The 23,373-nt window shown below is 33.7% G+C and overlaps 1 protein-coding gene across 1 annotated transcript; it reads left to right on the forward strand.

The window, feature by feature from the left end:
• The first annotated feature begins 3,303 nt into the window (after positions 1-3,303).
• LOC117327427 (lectin-like) lies at positions 3,304-5,396 on the forward strand. Its single transcript, XM_033884391.1, has 3 exons — positions 3,304-3,435; positions 4,276-4,744; positions 4,984-5,396. The coding sequence occupies exons 1-3, from the start codon at positions 3,350-3,352 to the stop codon at positions 4,993-4,995; spliced, it is 567 nt and encodes a 188-aa protein (XP_033740282.1). The 5' UTR covers positions 3,304-3,349; the 3' UTR covers positions 4,996-5,396.
• The last annotated feature ends 17,977 nt before the right edge of the window (positions 5,397-23,373 follow it).

A 23,373-nucleotide genomic window follows, 5' to 3' on the forward strand; every position in this document is an offset into this window, starting at 1 on the left:
TTTTCATCTCTTTTTATATTCTGTTACGTTCACATATACTAACATGGACGTTAAATAATATGAACGTTAATGTAAAACGTACGCGATAATTTGTTTCTGTTGTTTATTTGTGTGTATAAGGAATCGTATCGCGATATGATTGGCTGTAGTAACAACATAGCCTAATGTTAGTTGTAATTACATTATGGGGCATGATGTTGATTCAAAGTATAGTTTTATTCGAAATTCAAAGTTTGCTATTAATTTATTATCGCATTAGTTATTAAACTTTTCCCCACATTACATCGATATGTGATACCAAGCTGCTTTAAATTATATATGAGTGTACATAATGATGTGGTTAATAGTTTTTAAAGTAAGATATAGTATTTGATCTGATCACAAATAAGCAGACAAATCCATATTTATCAATGAATCATTGTAGGTGATCACAATGTATTGATAGGATAGCAAGGTATCGGAAGTATAGAGCTTATAAGCAAGCATGTTTACATTTGGAAATGTAGATAGATTTGCTAGGAAATTGCACTGCTGATATCTTATATACAGTTCAGTTCCGGGAAATGACAGTCATATTTACTCAAAAACATCGTTAATTTTAGATATATATACCTGCTAAAATGAAAACCATATTCCCATGATAATGCAGATATAGTTTTTATATATGCAAATCATTCCGAATGGCCAGGCAACGATCAATGTACAACACATGTTTTAGACACAGAGGAGACGGATATCCTTTTAGAACACCTGGTTTTATTCGACCTTGAGTTGTATTCATTATAGTTATCACAGAGCTAGTTGGTTGTGGTTAAGCATGGCAAGGCTGCTGTTCCTTTATTGTGTACCCGGGTATCGCATTTGAGCGCAGTATTGCGACCTCTTTTGTGAAGCCTGCTCTCAACATTTGATTTGATTTTATGGACTGTTTACGAAAAACAAGAATAGAAAAATACCAATGAATTGCAATGAATAAGAATTCTACTTACTTTTGATCTGGTCATCGCAGTAACAGATTTAATTATTGATGCTAACTCTGCAAGACGATTTGGTCAATGTTTTCATATATGGTCTAATGTTATTTTACAAAAGTAAACGGCTGTAGTGTCAATCAATGGAGACCATATGTAAACAAAATTATATGTTTGGTTAAAAGAATGAGAGATACGTAGCATTAGTTCGATTAAAGATTGATTGTGTCTGAGCGTGCTGTGGAAAGAAACTATGTGTTAGGGACTGTAAACCATAGAATGTTCGGGGATGCTGTATTGAAGTATTTTTAGGTATATTGGGGGCTATAGAACTATAGAAAGTTTATGGCAAAGGGAGACCATTGAAGTAGGAATAGATGGAGATCGACATTATAGGCGGTATATATACATGTACATATCTTTTCATTGACACAGGGCATGAACAATATGTTTAGATAATTCACCACTAATGTATTCAGTGAATCCAACCTCGGTATTATGTCCCCTTTTATGAAAGTTTTATCGGTTCTATGGCCGTATAACTTGATATCACAATGTCCTCAACTCTCATTCCTCCCAGCCTTGTCATTCTTCTGACAAAGATTCATTAATAATCGAATACAAATGATAGTGACGTCACATTGATTTTGATTGATATAACTTAAACAAAGTCCATTGGTATGAGCTGGCCATACCTTGTCTTAACCATCCCATAACCATAGTTAAGTCCAATGTCTAACTTCCCATCTTCGTTTATGGATTGCCGTAGAGTAGCATCAAGTAATGCTGACGAGTACTAGAAGGACAGAATATCTGGACTTTTAGCCTTACATTTATGATTTTGTACCTATTTCATGAGTTAAAAGATAAATATTTAATAGTATTTTTAACATTTATGTATCTTTTGTGCAATCCATTGACTAGACACGAAGGTCTTCATGCAAAACCAATCAACTATTCTAGAAGTAAATATTTTATTTTATTCATCTGACACATTCTGGTATTATTGCATGCCGTTATAGACAACTAGAACGTATTACATACGTGATAAAGAAGTCATTTGTTTTGAAACAATGAGTAATATATTACTTAACATTTAGATATTTCACATGAATACTCCAATATGTTTTCATTTCTGTGTATCATTATCTGGTCGCGTATATTTACAATTATTAGATGCGCTGAAAAACCCAATCGAAGCTTATAACAATTGGAACTGTCATGACAAAATGATCACATATTTCGTTGCAGGTTGATCTTATGTTAAGATAACTACACTCCAAGTCAGCCGATGTACCAGATTGTAATTCAGAGGGATTGCTCCTCCGCGTGATAGACATCAAATATGAAATAAAATTCCATATGGTACATGTAACAATACGTTTCGCCAGATTTACCATCTATAACATTTCTATTTCCTTGATACTGCTTTAACTTCGGTTAACAAATATTAATATCCTGACATGGTCTATCTAGAACTTGATGGAATTTGCTTCCTGTTCCTCCTTCTTCTCATCACGCTGTTTCAACACAACTGTTATCAGATTATCTAGTAATAAAATAGCAGTTTTAAAATGGTATGGTTCTAATTCTATCGGCGTTTTCAATCATCCAGAGTACTGCGTTTGTGTTGGTGAAAGGCAAATCAAATTATAGGTCATGTTTTTGAACGAATGGCTTTGTGACAAAGTTTTCGAGAAATATATGCTATATTCAAAGGGAAACCATTCAATATCTTCTATATACTTTTTTCTCGCTAAAACTGCCTTAGATTGTATCAACAAGCAATGATGACTTTGGCATTGACCACATAACAACCGAATTCTTTAAAAAAGGAAAACCACATTTACATACTTAAAAAAGTTTTTTTGTTTTAAACGCGAAACAATTAGGAACAAAACGCCCGATTTTTTGCCAGCAGTTATTACCCTATTTACACTTAGCCGACAGTTTGTAATTCACGGCTTTTCAACAATAAGATTTCTCTGCTCTTTGACGCAGTGAGTGAGAAATATTTAGTGTACTTATTCGAGGGTGTCGTGTATTCGTTCACTGCCTTTTGAAACATACAGAATTTTTCTAACGAGATGGGAAAAAAATGCACACACATATGTTATTGAATTACTGCTTCAATTTGTTTGATAGATGAACGTGTAGATGCATATTTGCATAATAAATTGGACTGCGCCTCACGATCGTTCTGTTTCCATGGCAATACATGGATGTGAACTGTATTTGGCTATGCATGAAGCAATATTGGCCAGGAACGGACAAAAGTACATGATCACAGACAGAGATAACAGACGGAGATTTCAGGGTCTGACAATCATAGTATCTTTTTAAATGACGTAACCAACAAATACTCCTGTATATAAGGTATGAAGTGGCCAAAGAGGCTGGATTTCTTCAGAACGGCGCAGATAATCTCAGGAGGACGACCAGGCATATCAGGAATACACCGAAGGTTCGTATCTTACTTTCTAACTGTAGCGGCATTGGCATAGTTTACATACTGTAAAAGTATATCTTTGGTATGTTATCAATATTATCAATGAAAAATATATTTACACCTAACATTATTCAAAACAACGAAATATATAATCATATATATGAGCATTAACAAAAAACATTTTGCAGTCTAAGACGAAATACAATTATATTATCACGTGAACTGATATTATCCAAATACGACCGTGATACAAGAATAGATGTGCAGCCTCGGTTCAACATTTTTCATCCGTATACAAAACATTTCTATATGGGAAAGTCAATAATCGTGTATGCAATGCAATCTAATGCAGATTCGTTGACTTTGTTCAGTCGCATGTATTAGTTAATATATCATAGTAGATTAACTCAAATTCATCAAGAATTTCGGATGCCTGATATAGAGCATATGAAAATCAAAGATTGTTTATTAAAGCGGGTGTGATTCAATAATTTCCTTGCAGCGACATATAAAAGATTATTTAATGAATTTCCAAATCAAACGCTTGATTACAATGTAATGCATTCTGGAAGAAAACGTAGCAGCATAAAGCTTAAAAACATATTGGATGAAACATATTTGGATAAAATCGTTCAGGTTATAAAGGAGTAGATTAAATTAGTACACGAGATAGGGTACAAACGCTTCTTGTTTTCATTTTATATCATGTTCTTCCTGTAGCAAGCCTTTGTAGGGATGTGAAATCATACTTATGTTAACATTAAGCAATGCAATGAAATACTTTGGTATGCAAATCATGAACGATAGTAGGAGTTAAGCAAGACATCGTGATTTTTAAGCTGTTTTCTCTTTTAGCATCGCATACAAGGAAGAAAATAGAGCTGAAATCATGACGACCTTTGTTATCAAACACCAGACCTCTGGAAAGTTCATCCATCCTCAAGGAGGTTCTCTTACCCCGTGCGACGAAACTGCGCTGGTGTTGCACCAAGACGTACATAGCGGCATGCACTTTGCATTCGACGCAACATGCAATGGATACGGCTACATCCGACACGTCGGAAGTGGAAAATGCATCCATCCCAAAGGAGGAGCCAGTACCCCGTGCAACGAAACTGAACTCGTTCTCAACGGAGATCGCCATAATGGTGCCCTATTCTGTATAGATACGTGCAACAAGCGCATTCAACACCATGGCGGGAAATACATCCATCCCCAGGGAGGCCAGGCCAACCCATGCAACGATACCAAAATGGTGTTACATGGTGACTGTCATGACAATATGAAGCTCCTGATCGTTTCTCCATCCAACACTTGCGAGGAGGTAAATATGTTTTGTCTGACAAAAATATCAGTAATGCTGCTTAAACCAACATAATATTTCCTTATCGATTGTCTGTATAGTTATATTACTTATACTAATACAAATCGAGCCTGATTCAGTGTTCCATTACATATTTGTATATATCAATATGTTTTAATAGTTTTGTCATTTTCTTTCCACCATCAAACTGATAGAAATCACAAAGCTTATAACATTGTTTCTGTTTGCATTGATTGTAGATCTGTCCATAGAGTATGCTATGCCAAATACACGTCACTCGGAAACCGCTGGTGATCAACTGATGGATCCAAATTATACCCCAAGAATGTATCTCTAAATGACGGATGCACCAGACTCTCGGACCTAAACAGCTTAAAGTATTATCCCACCATGCGTCTATAGCTTATTTACGACATTGGATGAATGAAAGAATTACAAGCCATTCGCAGATTAAATATATTTCTCCGTCTTTAAATTAGGTGATTAAAGCTTTGTTGAATACTCTCGTGCTTAGTAATCTAAGGCCATGTCTTGTTTGATCGACCTCTCTTACAACCGAGCCTTTCTGGGATAAATCTATATCGTATCTAAGATAATCTTGCTATTTCAAAATTTTTTTGTGTGCTATTAATAAAAGCCTTAATCAATTACCTGTTTACTGTTTTGTTTTTTTTTGTTTTTTTTTGTTTGTTTTTGTTTGTTTTTTGCTGGGCATGTTATGAATAAAATATTAGCCCCTATTCCTAATTATAGAAAAAATATTAGCCCCTACTCCTAATTATAGAAAAAAATAATAGCCCCTACTCTTACTTATAGAAAAAATATTAGCCTCTACTCTTACTTATAGTGGGAGTAGGGGTTAATATGTTTTGTTCTATAAGTAGGAGTAAGGGCTAATATTTTTTTTCTAGAAGGAGAAGTGGGGGCTTATATTTTATGATATTACTGTGTAGTTCATGCTCATAGGGAAATACATGTAGTTACATCTGAAAAACGGAACTATTAGATGTTAATTAGAATTAGGGCTAGATCTACATTCTATACACGAACATAATTTAAAGCAGCTTGGTAGCAAATATCGATGTTACTATGCTATCACATTTTCTAATTCAGTGCCCAGCGTTATACAAAAGTCGTTATAATCTTCTTGAATGGCTTTGTTAAAGGGACTAAATGGCTAAATTTTCTCTTAAATAATTTATAAAAAAGGGTATAAGATTTAAAATGATGTAAAAAGTTATGCACTTTATGTTAATTATAAATTTCAAAAGTGTCCATAACAATTTGTTTAAAAATAATAAAAGAAATGAAATAAATATGAACAATCTAGCAACTATTTCATATAATTATTTTTCGATGTGTGTAAACAAACACCTATGATTACCTATGCGCATGCGCGATGCGGGAAATTCAGCGAAAATTCGAAGTTGATAAACATTGCCAATATTTTACAAAAAGTGCCATAATTTTGTAAACAATCTATTTTCAGTATCACAACGCTTTCCAGAAATCAAATGCATGAAGAAATAATCTAACCATTTAGTCCCTTAATGTTCTAGATGTATCAGATTATGTCAAATTTGATAATCCACCAGATGAAAGGCAATGCCAATTTATTCTCGAAAGCCAAAATGACATCCATTTGGATCGCGTCACGTGGGATGTACTGATGGTGAACATGGCCGATCTGCTACCCGTGATGATCTTGGGGATGAACATTTTACTATTACCTTTTATCTAGACTGTATAATGATCTTATTTGATTTAAAAAAAAAGATAAGGCTTTATTTATGTAAATCTCTTCAAAGAGGAAATAAAGTCTGTCTGTCTGTCTGCCTATCTATGATTTATTTAAACATTCAACGAAAGCTCGTAGATATATCCACCCCTACATTTCACTTAATGACAGCTAAAACAATGTCTGTATCTCATTTATAACATCCAGATATACAGACCATGTAATATCTTACCCGTTAAGCATGATGTAGATACCACACGATTTGAATTTTTTTTTAAAAGTTTGACTTTAATTTGTTTCCGACTGGTAGTCTCCCAAGCTTCATCACGTAGGTGTTTTATCTGCAGGTATACCTGGTTCGTGTATACATGTAAAACATTTTGCCGACAATATTTTTATTTATGTTCTTGTTTGGGTTATGATATATCTACCTGTTATCACTACGTTAAACTTAAATGTGGCAACCCTACATCACCTGATACAATCGATATGGTAATCAGAGGTCACGACGACGGTCATTTTTGTATAGTTACACTAGTATTTCGACATGCATGGCTGTGTATATAAATAAATTATAAGAACATCAAATGGTGATCACGTGATGTGTTTTGCTCAGTGTTAGTTGTTGGTTTGAAATATCGAACATCTGTTTATAGGCAACGAATGGAGTTATTTTCGACCTTTAGATCTAGTCTAGTTCAGGATGACGAAAGGGGTAATGTTATAAATGATTTTGAGTAATTTAGAGTAGTGCTGACGATTTCATTAACTATAGTTAGTAGTTAGTAACGACGAGTGTTATTAATCAATGATTGTTTTCACCGATGAAAAGCTTCGAATGTAAGACGATATCGTAAAGAAGCCTTACCAGGTACTCGCCTTACGGCATAAATGACTCACAGGAAAAAAAAGAACATAAGCCGCGGCATTTTATTGTCGATTTTATAGTATTTCAATAAAATTCTCATAATAGGTAAATGCACATGACACTGCAGCTGCCGACATGGCGCCAGTATTACTACTTTAGGAAACCAATTGACATTATTTTTTCATTATTTGTAAATACTATTTGTGTTATCAGGGTGCAAAATTACTCAATAGATGACACAAGATATATTTATAGCAATGAAATTTTCATGTAATCCGAACAAAAATAGAATCAATGCAACATATTTCATTTATCATTTACAATATATTGTATACAAAGTTCATTATAGTTGGTGTACATTGTTGGAAGGTGTCCAGTGTCGTCCTCGCTTCCTCAAACCATTAGGGTAAAACATGATATTACACAATAGGTATCTGTTACCTGGCGTATCCGACACATATACACACATACGTTATAGTACATGTTAGTCGGCGTTAATGTTAAACGGATCCAATAGATTGCGTGTAAGGTGAAGAGAAATTAGGCAGTAACATCAGAGCCTAAATTAATCTTACGAAGACTGATGTTGATTTTTGAATCTATTTTCGTTCGAGGATTGCAATTAATTTACTCTCGCATTTCTCCAAGTAACATCGATATTTGCTACCAAGCTGCTACAAATTCTATGTTAGTGTACATAATAATTTGTTTGAATGTTTTTAGATTAAGATATACAAATTGTATTATTGTATCTGATCACGAATTAGGAAATAAATCCATATCAATGAAACCTTGTACGTAATCATACAAAGTATACAACTTATAAATATGAATATCTACATTGTACAAATGTAGATAGAGTTGCTAGGCAGCTGCACTGCTGATATCTTATGTACAATTCAGTTCCGGAAAATAATAGTCATATTTACTGATAAATATTGTTAGATTTTTTGTTGTTAATTTTGTAGCATACACGATGCAAATAAAAACTATATTCCCATGTAATGCATATATAAATATGATATATGCACACCATTCCGGTCGACCACGTAACAATAGACCAATGTGTTAGACGTACAAAAGACGTTTTTCCTTTTAGGACATTCTGGTCTTATCTGCCTTGCACGTTTTCAAGGATATCCATGCCAATCTACTTTTGTTTATATCTGGCCCTTGTTCTATCGATCTTGAATTGTACTACGTTTTCATTTGCATGTTGGTATTCTCTGTTTTGTATGACATTGACCATTAGAGTGGAACACACCAGATGCAGCAGTAAAAAAGGAGAGTAGTGAAAAAAGCCCTTTAAAATGAATTTCAAAATGGCTGCCATGGCGGCAATCTTGGATTTCGGACCGACCTGAAAAAAGAACATCCTGGCCTTCGGGTCAGATGACCTAAAAGCCAATAATATTGATAATAAGTTATGTGTTAACCTACTGATATGATAATTTAGGTTCTTAGGATTCGTCGATGATCTAGCAGCCAAAGGTGCAGACATCCAGAATGGGTCTGCAAAAGGTTAGATATACAAATGTTTCAAGTGAGAATTCAAATGTTGCACATCTCGAAAAATATTATTACATAAGTATGAATATGCTTAACAGGTGCTAAAATCAATAAAATAATTTGAATGTAATTAAAGAAGAATAACTACATTTCAGCTGTCAATTCTCGACTATTTGCCCATATAACGGTAATGTAACGTGTACGATTCCTCTGCTATTGTTTAATTGATATTGTAATATAGCTGGGGTGTTTCCTTTATTTTCATTGGCCAGTTTACTGCTTTCATCTCAAGGACCTTTGAGTCAGTAGACCTGTTCGTGCTAATAATAGCTCAGCTGGGAAATTCCCCAGGCATTGCGTGCCAATTTGAAAACTTTAGTGAACATGATTTGGATAGGAGCCTTGGATGTTTTTTTCTATTTATATGTTTTAGTTGGCCATATTACAAAACAACTATTGCCTTTTGTGTTCGGTGTACAATATCAGATACAGCATTTATTACATAATGTATAAGATAACGAATGAACGAGATGTACTTATATTGATCAGTCAAACTATGTCTGATAACTGAAAAAAAAAACAAAAAAACATTATGATTATAATTTAAATGTTTGCCTTACAAATCTAAAGCACATGTTTTTAGATACGGAAAAGAAACCAGCCATTGTGTGCTTCTTACAATAACTGTATTAAGGTTATTGATTAAAACATTAATCTTAGATTTTGAATAGCTGGATAAATACCACAACAACTCGGTTAAAAGCCTATGATATGTACACCAGCTAGATTGCTTATCGACTGATAGAAGCCGTCGTTATAAATTTGTTCCTGGAATCAGTGAAATAAAATGAAAAAAAAAGTTCTATAGATAGAAGCATGATCCAACTCTCTTTTTTGGGGTGGTTTTCCAGCTATATTTAGAGTCTTACAAAGAAAACACAAAAATACTCTGTATTTTCCTATACATTTAAAGAATGATGAAATCGAATGACAGCTGGATAATGTAGCTAACACATGACTCACCATGCATTATGAAGAACTTTCGTTTTCAAATAGGCTAATTTTGCGTTTACAAAACATGCTTTGTAACCTTTATTTCAAAGACATTAATAATGTCAATGAGTTACCGAATACTATAATGTAAACACATCAAATTTATCCGTAAGAAGCATCATACCGGGTTTTAATGTATACTAGCGGAAAAAAAGAACTGCAAGTTCGGTTTTTCTAACACAACTTTTAGATACGTGGTCTAAATTCAATTAAATTTCCCACAGAGCTACCTCAGTGAACTGAAAAAGTTCTTCATTTAAAATTCAGCCGACCGTGACCCCACTTGACGCTGCGTACTTTCAGCAGATTTTTCAAGAAAGCGTGCATCCGTGGGGTTCTCTTGCACCATTTGTGCTGCTAAATCATTACAAATCGAACATTGGAATAGTACAGATCAGTTAAACAGCATTTCTTTTCGAAGCGATTTTACAGCGAAATGCCGCGATTGAGTGAAGTCGATCGTGATAGGGTCTTTTATCTGATAATGCAGGGGCATTCACAAAGTCATGTAGCAATATACAGCAATATGGTGTACATGAGACAACAATATCTCGTTTAGTTGGACGTCTCAGAGTGACATTGTGATTCGTTGACCGTCCAAGGAGCGGGACCCGCTCATTACGTCGCAACGTCAAGATAGAGGCATACGTCTCTCGCACCTCCGTAACCTATTTCAGACGGCGACCCCGACACTCCTGGTCGATTAGAGTGCCCATGAACGGTTAAGAATGTAGTTACTGCTTGTAAATGCACCTAACCGACTTCGTATGGCCCATTGTAGACCCGTGTTATTCACAAACGAGTCTCGCTTTACGTTTAACAGGTCAGATGGACGACAAAATGTCTATCGCCGTCGTGGTGAGCAATATTCTGACGTTTGCTTAACGGAAAGTGGCATATTCGGGGGAGGGTATGTGATGGCATGGACAGGGATATCTCAAGTCGTGAAAACACCTCTCGTGGTTATCCATGGTAATCTTATAGCAGTAAAATATCGGGATCAGGTCGTCAGACCACACGTTCTTCCTCTTATCAAACAACGCAACCAACACTTTGTTACAGCAGGACAACGCGAGGCCCCATGTTGCTAGGGTTTGTCGAGACGTTCTTGCTCAAAACAACATTCCAGTTCTTGAGTAGCCACCATACAGTCCAGATATGTTCTCAATTGAGTATATTTTGGACGAGCTAGACAAGAGGATTAGGAAGCGGTCTAACGCCCCTAACGTTGTTCATTTCACACAGGTCCTTATTCAGGAGTTGAAAAAATATCCCTAAAAGGGCAATATACACCGTGATGGGGTCAATGTTAAAAAAGAACAGCGACTGATGCCAGGAATGGACACACGCTGCTGAACTGGATCACAAAACAGCGTATGGTACCCTTGTTTTAACAATATTCACGCAGACACCGTCTGTGATAGGACACCAAAATTCATCAAAATGTATGCAGTTATGATGAAATAATCGAGAAACCATAACCATAAGCACATCATCAAAGACGAATATAGAATAATAACTAACGACAATAAACTTGCGCTTCTTTGTTCCGCTAGCATATATCACCAGAGTATTACAAGGTTTTACTTCAGAGAGCGTGATACCGATTTTTAATGTATATTACCAGGGTATTACAAGGTTTTACTTCAGAGAGCGTGATACCGAGTTTTAATGTATATTACCAGGGTATTACAAGGTTTTACTTCAGTGAACGTGATACCGAGTTTTAATGTTTATCACCAGGGTATTACAAGGTTTTACTTCAGTGAACGTGATACCGAGTTTTAATGTATATCACCAGGGTATTACAAGGTTTTCTTCAGAAAGCCTGATATATCGAGTTTTAAGCCACCACATATTTACATTATGCAACTCCATATCTCTGAGCGGAAGTTTATTGAACGTTTTACTATCACGCAGAGTCGTCACTATATCGATATTTTGAATGTTTGCTGTATATAGTTACTGTAGTATGTTGAAATCTCAAAATAACTTTCGAGTCGTTATACGATTATATTTTATTTGCTGCTTTAAAGTGGGTCGGGAATCAATCTAAATGCTAAGCTTTATTGTATACAATCTGTTAAACAGATGGTTGTGCTAAAAGTTTGATTCTACCATGTTTTGTATTATTTCTCAGAAGGGATATTACAAATATGCTAACAATACGTATCAACGGAATAGATATATTCTAAGTAGTTGTATGTTTTCGGTAAACTCAAATCCGAAAGAACAATTATGAATGAAGTAGCATGTTTGCGTTGCCTGGAGTAGTCAAAATACTAGTATTTATAATTTTCAGCCATTGAGAAATCTGAAATAAATAAACTTCTATCACCAGGAAAATTATTGACCTATTTTAAAATGTTTAAAATATGTGTTTTGTGATAACAGTTAATAGTATCTAGTACAAAACGAAATGTTTTCGATTTATACAACTATTTCGTTACATTTTCAGATAAACGTAGTTCTACCTGTACAAAATGTAGTCGCAGGCTTTTTTTAATGATACCTAATGGTGACTCAGACGTACAAACAAGAAGAATCCGATAAAAAGCCAGTACACTTTACGTAAACAACTACAGAAAAGGACATTAACTTCATATAAATTTAAATTTAAAGACAAATTCTTAAATTGCACGAATCAATCAGCAGGTCTTAAAATACAACTTTCACATCATTACACGACAAATGTTAAAGCTGGTAGTTTCCGTCGTCGCAGCCAATCCCACATTGAATACTCCAAAAATGTATTTCAAATTTGTAAACTCTCACAAAATAAATGGAAATTAAGTTAATATATTCAATCTTATGTACGTTTATTCCCATTTGTCCATACGTGTTTGTGATACAAAACAACAAATACGAAGAATGAATCAACCTAGTGTAAACGGACATGGTTGTGTTGACATAGTCGTTGATAAAGGCTAGCGACTTTCTGATCAGATATAAATATATTTTTCTAAGAAAATGTGAACATTATCAATATTCTTCTGGGTATAGTAAATTATGTTTAACGTACATACCCATTGTATAGTCTGTCTATTTAAATCGTGTCTATTTAAATCATGGATTTCCAGCTAGATTGCAAAATCTTAAAAATACATATGCGCATTTGTTATTTTTATAGATCTTGCACGCTTCTGCACAACTCTGCTTAACAAATATTGCACTGAATCCGTATACATTATCATGCATCGAACTGTAACAAACGTTCATCAAAAAATTGCTCACCAACTTAATAATCCCATTTTCAGAGATATGAGCAGATTATGATAAAAAGTATCAACACAAAATTGGCTGTTGACTTGAAATTCACTTATTCGCTTTAATGATTTGTTTGATGTATATAGGTATTGAGGAAAGGGCTTAAAAATAAATTGATAAAAAATGTAAAAAAAAAAAAAAAATAGAAAAAGTCGCTAATTCACATGACGCATTTTAAAGCACTTGGTTGACACATCCCTAGGCATTCATAGCATGTCTATAAATAGTGTTGTAACACCATATCATAAAAGAATCATGGTACTTAAAATGTTAATTATAGGATTGTTATTGAAATGGCAAATAGGAAAGGCAACAAGCTATTGTTTTAATTAATAAAACCATGTGCTTTCAATTCATAGATAGATAGATACAACATTTTATTACATTTTTACCAGTGAAATATCAAAAATTATTCATTTTATAAAAGTGATATTTTTCACTAGTGAAAAATATCATATTTATCACTAGTGAAAAATATCACTTTTGCTGATTTGACCAATCAAATTAATGATTAGAAAATACCAAAATAATTGACCAATCAGAAAGCCCGACATATATCTCAGCACCTGGACAGGGGGAACTACATTTTTTGTTTACAAATGATCGCTGTAGGCCTAGTTAGCATACGGGGTAGGTTTTTCGTTGATAAAAAATGTAATAAACAGAATATCTAACAGTGTCTTCAGTAATACCAAATATATTTCACTCGTGGGGCTAATATTTAGATATTTTTCACTCGTGCTGCGCACTCGTGAAAAATATCAAAATATTAGCCCCACTCGTGAAATATATTTGGTATTACTGAAAACACTGTTAGATATCCTCTATATATTTCACGAGTACGAGAGAATATCGTGTTAAGCACGTGTGAAAAATATCTGTATATTCTGTTAAACGAGAGACGCGCATTATCCATTTATCTGCCTCCTGTGAGAATTATAGGACAATAACTCCTATAGGAAGGCAGTTTTTATGCTAAATATACCTTTTAGTTACCAATACATAATACAAGTACATGTTTATAAAATAAGGTACTTTTATTTGACTATAGAATTGACACGTTCTATCACGAGAATGTATAATTTATTCATAGTTTGTTCTTTTGTGTAAGTATTCTACGGAAGATTTCGTGATATCATTTTCATTTAATTGCTTTTTTTGAATCCTTGTGGTTAGCCAAATATCTCACCATGACACTATTGGCGCAAACCATACGATTAAATGGCGATTTCGTTCGTAACTATCGGCATAAAAAATGTTGCTAATGGCAATTTGACCGACAATACGTCATCGGAAGCAAGAAATGAGAAATCTGTTTGAGGACAATACACACATGAATGTCATCCTAGTTAACATGCCAGTATAGGAAACTTCATTATCATTTGACTCTTATCCGAATTCTTTTGAAGTTAAAATGAAGAGTTCGATGATACAATATGTAATTTGCAAGATCTAATTAATTAAATAAAAAATAAATATACAAAAACGTAAATGCACAGTTGCGATGGACGCATCCAGAATTAGCAAAAATTAATACGGATTGAAGTTCAGAATTGAAGTTGATTAGCTTGATAATTAACAACATTGATCATAAGGTGGACACAATAATCGTGATATCATTTTCCAAACAAATTTACACTATATTTACACTAAACAACATAATAACGTAACCATAATTCATGCTCATAATCGATTGAACGATGGTAAAATATCACAAATTACAAGGGAGAGTAAGCGCTTCTGCTTCTTCAACGATACTCTCCATACAAATCTAGGTCACGACGATACTCTCCATACAAATCTAGGTCACGACGACACTCTCCATACAAATCTAGGTCACGATGATACTCTCCATAGAAATCTAGGTCAGGACGATAACCTCCATAGAAATATAGGTCACGACAATAACCTCCATACAAATCTAGGTAACGACGATACTCTCCATACAAATATATATGTTTGCGCAAATAAGAAATAGAAAAAATGTCCCTTTTTTTGCATAGCATTAGGAATGTGTGTAACATGAATAATGTTTTATGTTAATGTATAAATATGCAATTCCAAAACTAACAAACTTACAAAGTCAAGAGGAGATTACAGACATACGGACCTGCCCATGTATTTTAGCACTCAACATTTTTCTATTTTTCTGTGTGTGAAATGTTAGCTACACTATACGGTATATCATTTATAAACGGCGGTTTCCTGCTGTAAAACGCAGAGTTATATACATTTTACATTGTTTTGGTGTAATAATTTCATTTTTGCTTCTGATATATGGAATGTCTACGAAAGTGTGAACCTTGAAATAATTGAGATACCAATCGAATCATGAAAAACTTAATGTTGCTGGGGCGTAAAGTTATAATGATAATGATAGCCACAGACGTTTCCTGTCGAAGGTATTTATCTAATTTAGCAGGAAGTTTTCAAAACGCGTCTCCTCTCTGTCGTGACCAAAGTGTTGATATCTGGCACTAAAGCGTCCCCGACATCAATGGTTCCTGTTTTGATATCCTGTTTTATGATCTGATACAAGTCAGTCCTTACAGCAGGAAACAACTCGAGTCGAAAGGCTAATCTATCAAATAGTCAATTATACTTACTTCTGTAACGTCTTATTATTTTCAGATGTGGTGTTGTGTGCCTCACACGTGTATTCTATTTATAGTTATAACGCAATATCTTTACCTGAAGTAACCTGTTATCACTGTGTAGCAATCGTCATGTTATCTTCCTCAGATAGGAACCTTTGGATGGGCGCATCTTATGACAAGGATGTTTGCAAAAATTGCCGCAGTATATTTTTCCATTGTTTGTTGGTGACGATTATTCTACAGAAACCCCAATAACTATTATTTAATGAAAAGGGAATTAATTGCAAATAAAGAGTAATGTCCCTCTTGACCATGGCTTGGTGATTGTAACATTCTTACCATGCCATGACCACAATATTCTATAATAATAATAAGGTATCAGTTAAATAGATTGGCAGCAGGTTGATACAAACAGACAAACCAATCTCAAAAACTCAAAAAGGTTTAGTCTGAGGGCCACACCGACGGACAGATTGGATGAATGATTTAGTCCTATGATTTATCTGGTAGGGGTATCGTATTATGAGACTATATATTGTATAAATTTTTACTCTAATGGTTCATTTGGCTACTGGTTTGGCTGCTGACTGATAATGAATGACCCTGTTTGTAAATGTTTGACGTACGTAGGTAAATGTACGTGAATAGTGACCTGTTACTGAACTGTGACACAGTGTGACTACTTGGTGCCGAAAGCTACATTGTAAAGCCATATTCAAAGGTTTCAGTATTCGTCTAACTTATTTATATACAGCTAAACACCAAGCTATACTGAATTTCAACTGTTCACGTTTGCCATTGTAACATATTAGGAACACTATTTGTATCCCAAATCAGTTCATTATTACATGATAAAAGGCCACATGGTATAGTTGAAATAATTTAACTTACGAATATTTCATACCTCATAAACGGTATACACATATGTGTTATGCTTATTACGTCACCGAATCTAATATTCGTCTCCAGTCTTTACATTAAAATTCAATTCTAGTGAGTTGACATGAAATACATGTTTCATTAGTTCATTTTATTTTGATAATCTAGTTGTATTATTTGTAGAATTTCTTTTTTAATTTTAAACATTTTGAAGGATTAATGTACTTACCGTATCGCTCTATACCTATTTAGAATTTTGAAAAATATTCTAGACATTAACTTTCATACTTTTTTATTCTAAAATTAGAATATGACGATATGGTGGTGTAAAATGATTACTTTATTTTCTACATTGAATGATATGGAAGATATTTAAGAAATGTGTTTCGGTTCAAGTCATTAAAACAACTCTTTGTAATTGAACCTCTATATTAAGGTGACTATTTTTGTTGCCTTGAGTGGCCTCTATTGACAACTTTATTTTATATATGAAGTATTAGTGCATTTATTTGTAACCGCATATTGCTTCTGAACCAGTGTCATGTATAATACATAGCTGTTAAATGTTATGGGGCCAATATTTCGCGGTTGTCCGAGTCGGAATTTGTTCGTGGGTATTACATAGATTACGTGTTACACCGACTTGTAAACATTCAGCAGTAACTACATTCGCTTGATACCTATTTTCGCGCTATAATCAGTGATCTCGAAGAGAGGAAATTAAATTCCCCGCAAATATTACCAAACTATGCAGTAACTAGTAAAATGATAATGTAGATTTACATTTCAAACCACAGAGGACGAGATAACAATGCAGAACTATAATTATGTGTGTAAACAGTACATAGGGTATCATTACCTAGACCTAAGTTTACTTACAAATCATCTTAACATGTACATATAAAGCACACCTATATAGAAACCTGATATATACAGCCTGTTCATTATTATATACAACTTACATAAATTCACCTTGGATACAAAAAACGTATGAAACGAAATTACTGCAGTCTGAATATCAAAGTGCTATTTAAGAGGGATTGTAAAGGTGATGTATCTATATCCGGTTGATACGTGTTACCCTTGCTGGTGTAATTTTCCCTTCCCATCCTACAGTAACAAGGTCGTACTTATCGCCTTTCCTGTTTCGGGTATGTTTACTTGTTTACTTTGACTTTGGTGTTATATCCGGTCTCGTATGACAGTCGATAAACGACTACAGCTACTACCACCTGTAAAATTTATCGTCTATAATTTTCTCTTACGGTCGCAAGGTACAAGTTGTAACAAAGGCCCATAAACTTAAACGTTCTTAATTTCTTAATTTGTACTAATTAAGGAGTATTAAATGTATGATAAAATAATAGAATAGATGGAATATCCTAACAATGGCTTAATATAAAAATACATGGAAAGCAAATTCTGATAAGGACTTAATCAGACTGGCTCCCTGTCTCTAGAATATTAAAATTATAAATAAAATTGACCTCTATGATTTTGGTCACTAGGATATGTTTCAAACTAGGGGGAGATAATCTAGTATTAAAATTTAGTGGAGAAGTTCTAACAAAAAACTTAGGGGATGGTGGCCAGTCTAGGACTTAATATGAGTTTTATAATTCATACAAATGGGGACATGCAGTACACGCGCGCGCGTGCCACCACACAAATGATTAAATCGGCTCAATGAGCTTCTTGTGCTAATCGATTAATGTTTAAACCATTATCAAATACAAATTTCACTGAGACTTTGGAAACTAAAGTAAGAAAACAAAATGTTATTGAAGATGTCAATTAATCAAATAACTACATAGAGTCCAGAGAAAATCTCCCTACTATTTACATGACCCAAGATAAAAATAATCATATTAAATTGAAAACTTGTAAAAGTTTAGATGATACTGATTTTCAACAGCAATAGCGATGGTTAGTAAATTGGAACATCTGAGAACAAAATCTACAATTTAAAAGGTTTTCGGTAAAGGAAGTATAAAGTAAGCTAATGTAGATTAACACAATTTCTACCGCTATGACGGGATATAGATCATTTAAATCTCAATATCTTTACTTGAATCTCACAAGTATAGTCAAGTCAAGTATATTGTATGAATTGTGTAAAAAATATAATTGTATTGACTTATATGCAAATACTAATATTTTGTTTATACATGCTGAATGTATACAATATCTTCACCTTATTACATTGTAACAGACTAGTATCTCAATAAAGGATTGGTTGAGATTATACGAAGGTTATTGGCACAGCTTGTGTAATGGCCGTGACCACTCCAACGCTTCCGGACTAACTTGTGTATGATTAATTACAGTTTGGTTTGTTATCTTACAGTATTAAACTGAAATGGTGAAAACGACTGCCCTGATTTATGTTAATGTATAACATTTTGCCATGTAATCAAACTAAGTAAGTGATTTATACGATTAAAGGAGCATTACTTCGTTCGCACGTTAGAAACATGCACAATTCCTATTGATGAAATATATGTCCGAACGATGATTATATGAGTGTTTGTACCTACAAGTAATGAAATTAACGGCGAAATGTACAGGAAAAGGGCGTATACAAATACCGTATGCCTTTGTGGTTATTAATGATACTTCAGGTCGAACTAATAATTTTCCAGACTTAATACTCGAAGAACTTTAGTTTATCTTGAGAGTCAAACTGCCTTATTAATCCAAAGATTATAACTTTTACTACTTGGAAAAAATACATATTTTCCAAAAAGTTTAATTTTGACGACCTAAACTAATTCAAACGAAGGAATGCCCCTTTAACACTCCTGTATATCCTTCTATCCAATTCAATCCTTGAGTTTATGTAGGGAATATTTTCGTTTGTAAAACCTTTTCACACTCACTTACACACGCTTAACGCAACTGTAAACATGTAAAACATTCTGCATTGATCCTCTTTAGTCGTCTTCTACGATCAACGAGAAGTTTGGTTCAAGTGGCAGACGTCCCCTAAATAAACTAACTAAGGAAATAAGGAATCACCTTAATCATGCAGTGCGGACCCCGGTTACTCGCCTTTTAGGACTTGCAATGAAAATACTAATTCACCTAAAGATGTTTGAACATTATTTGCTATTAGTGATCAAGTGTATTCATATCAATATATTACCCTCACAAAACAATTGCTCTCGATGAAGTTATAAACATAAACATCCATTCTAATTAAGGTATGATATTCGTTCATTACCTCGTATCTATACTTAATCTACATCTGACCTAATGGCGATACGAATCACAGGTCATACATTGCCAATCCTATCCAATTGTCGTGTCACGATTAAACGTTTGCTTTTAACATAATATATCTAATCACTGGTGACTGTCATATACTGTCCTGTTAGCGCCTTCTTGATTTGTACATAACTTTCATTTTAATACACTTGTAACATATAGCGGTTAAAACTCATTTGTCCTTTATCGGAGAATAGTAGGAGAGTCTCGGGACATTATCGGATTATGGCATGGCTAATTATATTTCAGCAGTCTGCCATTATCGCCAATTTTAATAAGCAAACATAACCTAAATACTTAAGTAAATAGATTAATTTCACACGAAACCCTTCTCATGCCATCCAGAAGCGCAATATTACATGAGTGTCAATTTGTACAAAGAGCATCTCAGTACGCTTTATTTTGAGCCATAGCAACTCTTCTATACATATGACCCATCTTGGTTCGACCAGATTTTCATAAAACGTCATGACATATTCTTCACCATGTACATCCATTACCTGAAATTAAGACTCGAACAATCCCTATTTGAAAATTTACAATGTTCTTGTGCAGTTAGTTGTTTATTTAAATATTTTTGAACTACAAATCCAGAGATTTTTATTTCGATATTTTATGCATAGGTATAAAATATAGTACATGTACTAGTGCCAATGCGAGGTAGATTGATGTTTCTTGTCTCGTTTTATACCAGTTATAAAGCTGATATGATATATCGTATGTAAAAGAATTCAAAAGCGATTAATTAGTTCTTATCACAAGCGCATGGGAGTATGGGGGTAATTACCTAAGCATCATTATCAAAGAGTATCATCTTGTTTATATATATTTAAGTGTTTATTCTAAATTATGTAATTTATGAGGAATTTTATTATTCTGTTTAATCTTTTAATGTAATATTTGTTGTGTCTAATTTTGTTATCATTCTTATATTTGTCTCAATAATAGCTCGCACAAGCTAATGCTCTTTGTTTATAAGTATGCGACGTGAAATAAAGTTTCTTGCATCTTGTATTTATATCGCAACATCTGATTACATACAATAATATGATATAAAATAAAATTAGTATATATTTGTTTTTATTAAGCGTTGATTCTTATTTATACAAACTAGGTCATTGCATTTTCATTCTTTTGAAACTAAACACTTTCAATCACTTATATCAAGATAATTAGTGGATGACACGTATTTACGTCATTTGCGGTCATCTCCGCAAGTCCTGGGCGTTATCCTATACATCCTGTCGTCATAACAATAAGATTTATTCAGATATTCTGTATCATGAGTTTCTTCATTATCGTCATCAGTCAGATGTATTTCTGCAACAGTTTTGAAAATTCCCAACTGACCTTACTTTCACCTTGACCTTGGATAGTTTTAATGTTTGCGGTTAGTTAATCGATTTTTATTGACGTATTCACGTTGCTAATGACGTAGACACGCAAGGTCGACCTTCACCTTTAGCCGATTTCTGTGGAGTTCTTCACCGGTTTGTAACCCCAGGGGGAAAATTTTGTACTACTGACCGTGTCGTTCAGTAGGTTACAGTGCCAAGTGGGCGGGGCTAGGAAATATGATTCAATATCATGTACAAATTCAGTCCACGAAGTACTTTATACCTATATGTATCTATCAATTTATTCTTTTGATGATGAGTAATGTTCATTCGACGTCACCAGGTGTTATACTGCGGTTACTTTCCACTAGAAACCTCCACGTCAAATCTGATGATGTGAAACGCTACGAAAAATACAGGGCGAGCACAACTCATCAACGTCGGAATCTGGCACGTTTTCGATTTTATCTTTATACATGGAAAATATTAGTCTCTGGTGGCTAAGTAAATAACGGTTATCAGCGCTATTATCTTGTGTCGTTATATGACGTTAAGGATTTTATATCACAGCGGCAATATTCACCCAGTATGATTATGTTCACATTTACAATATACGCATTGAAAGTTTAGAAAAATAAAATGATTGAAATATGGAATAAAAAATGAAAATAACATTTTTGAGATCATATTGAATATAAAATTAAAGGAAAAGGACATCTTTGAGATCATATTGATTATGAAATTAAAGGAATATCTTTTAGGTCATATTGAATGAAAAAATTGAAATACTTTTGAAATCATATTGAATATAAAATGAAAGCAATGTCTGTAAGATCATATTGAATGAGAAAATAAAAGGATGTCTTCGAGATCATATTACGGAAAGTATCATACACATTGTTTGTAACAGTTGTTCTGCAAATAATACGTATGTTTTGTTGGTTAAAAGACGTTGATATCATTTAAAAACATATTTCGTTCAGTTACGGGTTTTATTTATTTGAAGCGTACATTTTTTCTGACGAACTAACTTCATGGTAAATTTATATATTGAAGTATATTGTTTAAAATCCCCATACTGCTTGTCGTAGACGGAGATTCCTACTAGAAGTTTCTTTATTCTTTTCAATATCGTATCGTTTGACTCTATGTGAACAAATTGAAAACTAAATGATGCAATATTGGATATGAAATGTAGCGATAACTTCCTGCTCGGTGGATGTATATATCGTATAACAGGGCGGTGAGCTGAACACATATGTTTATGTTGCTGACTATTTTTCACCAAAATATTCAACGACTATCCGATCCATGTGTTTGTATTACTTCCTAACTCGTGTTGGGAGGATCAAATTGTAACGATCCTCCGTAGTTCCGCTGTCATTAAAGATATAGGCCTATTCGTTTGCAAGAGACTTGTATCAATGCGGAAAATGTGTCCCTTCTAAATATTTAATTAACGAAGATAACGTTCTAGATTGTATATCTACATACATACTTAATTATACATGTTTATACGGTTTCAAATTGGTAATTCGGAAAGCCTTTCTTTTCTAGGTGTGTTTTCATATTTCCTTGTGTAATCCAGTGTATGTCTTTAACGATTATGTAATTACATATGCTCTCTCTTGGTTTGGTCACACATACATTTCATTATCATTATTTATGTTTGTCGTTTGTGTATTTATCTTTGCCCAGTAAACATATTGTTTATGTAATATGTAACTCGTCAAATTTGGAGGAATAAAACAGTACTCATAGATTAATGTGCTCTGCTTATAAAATGAAAAATAAAAAAACATTGTATTTGTCATTATTTTCTATTAACATTGACCATATATATTGTTATTAAAAAACAGATGTGACAGTATATTGCCTACAAAGATATAGTGGATCAATTGCATAGACTATGTTAATACTTTTAAAATTTAACGTGTAGCTTAATTGATACCACGGTGTCTTTCTTTAAAAGTAGTGACTAACTGAACACGTGGAACATTTGAGATGATAAGATTAATTTTTTGACTGCATACGTAGTCGGTAATTTCAATATGATTAATGTATCTGTGTCTTTAATTGTCATAGAGATTTAAACACATATACAGGTATATCAA

This window comes from Pecten maximus, chromosome 5, assembly GCF_902652985.1.
Source record: "Pecten maximus chromosome 5, xPecMax1.1, whole genome shotgun sequence".
Taxonomy (NCBI): domain Eukaryota; kingdom Metazoa; phylum Mollusca; class Bivalvia; order Pectinida; family Pectinidae; genus Pecten; species Pecten maximus.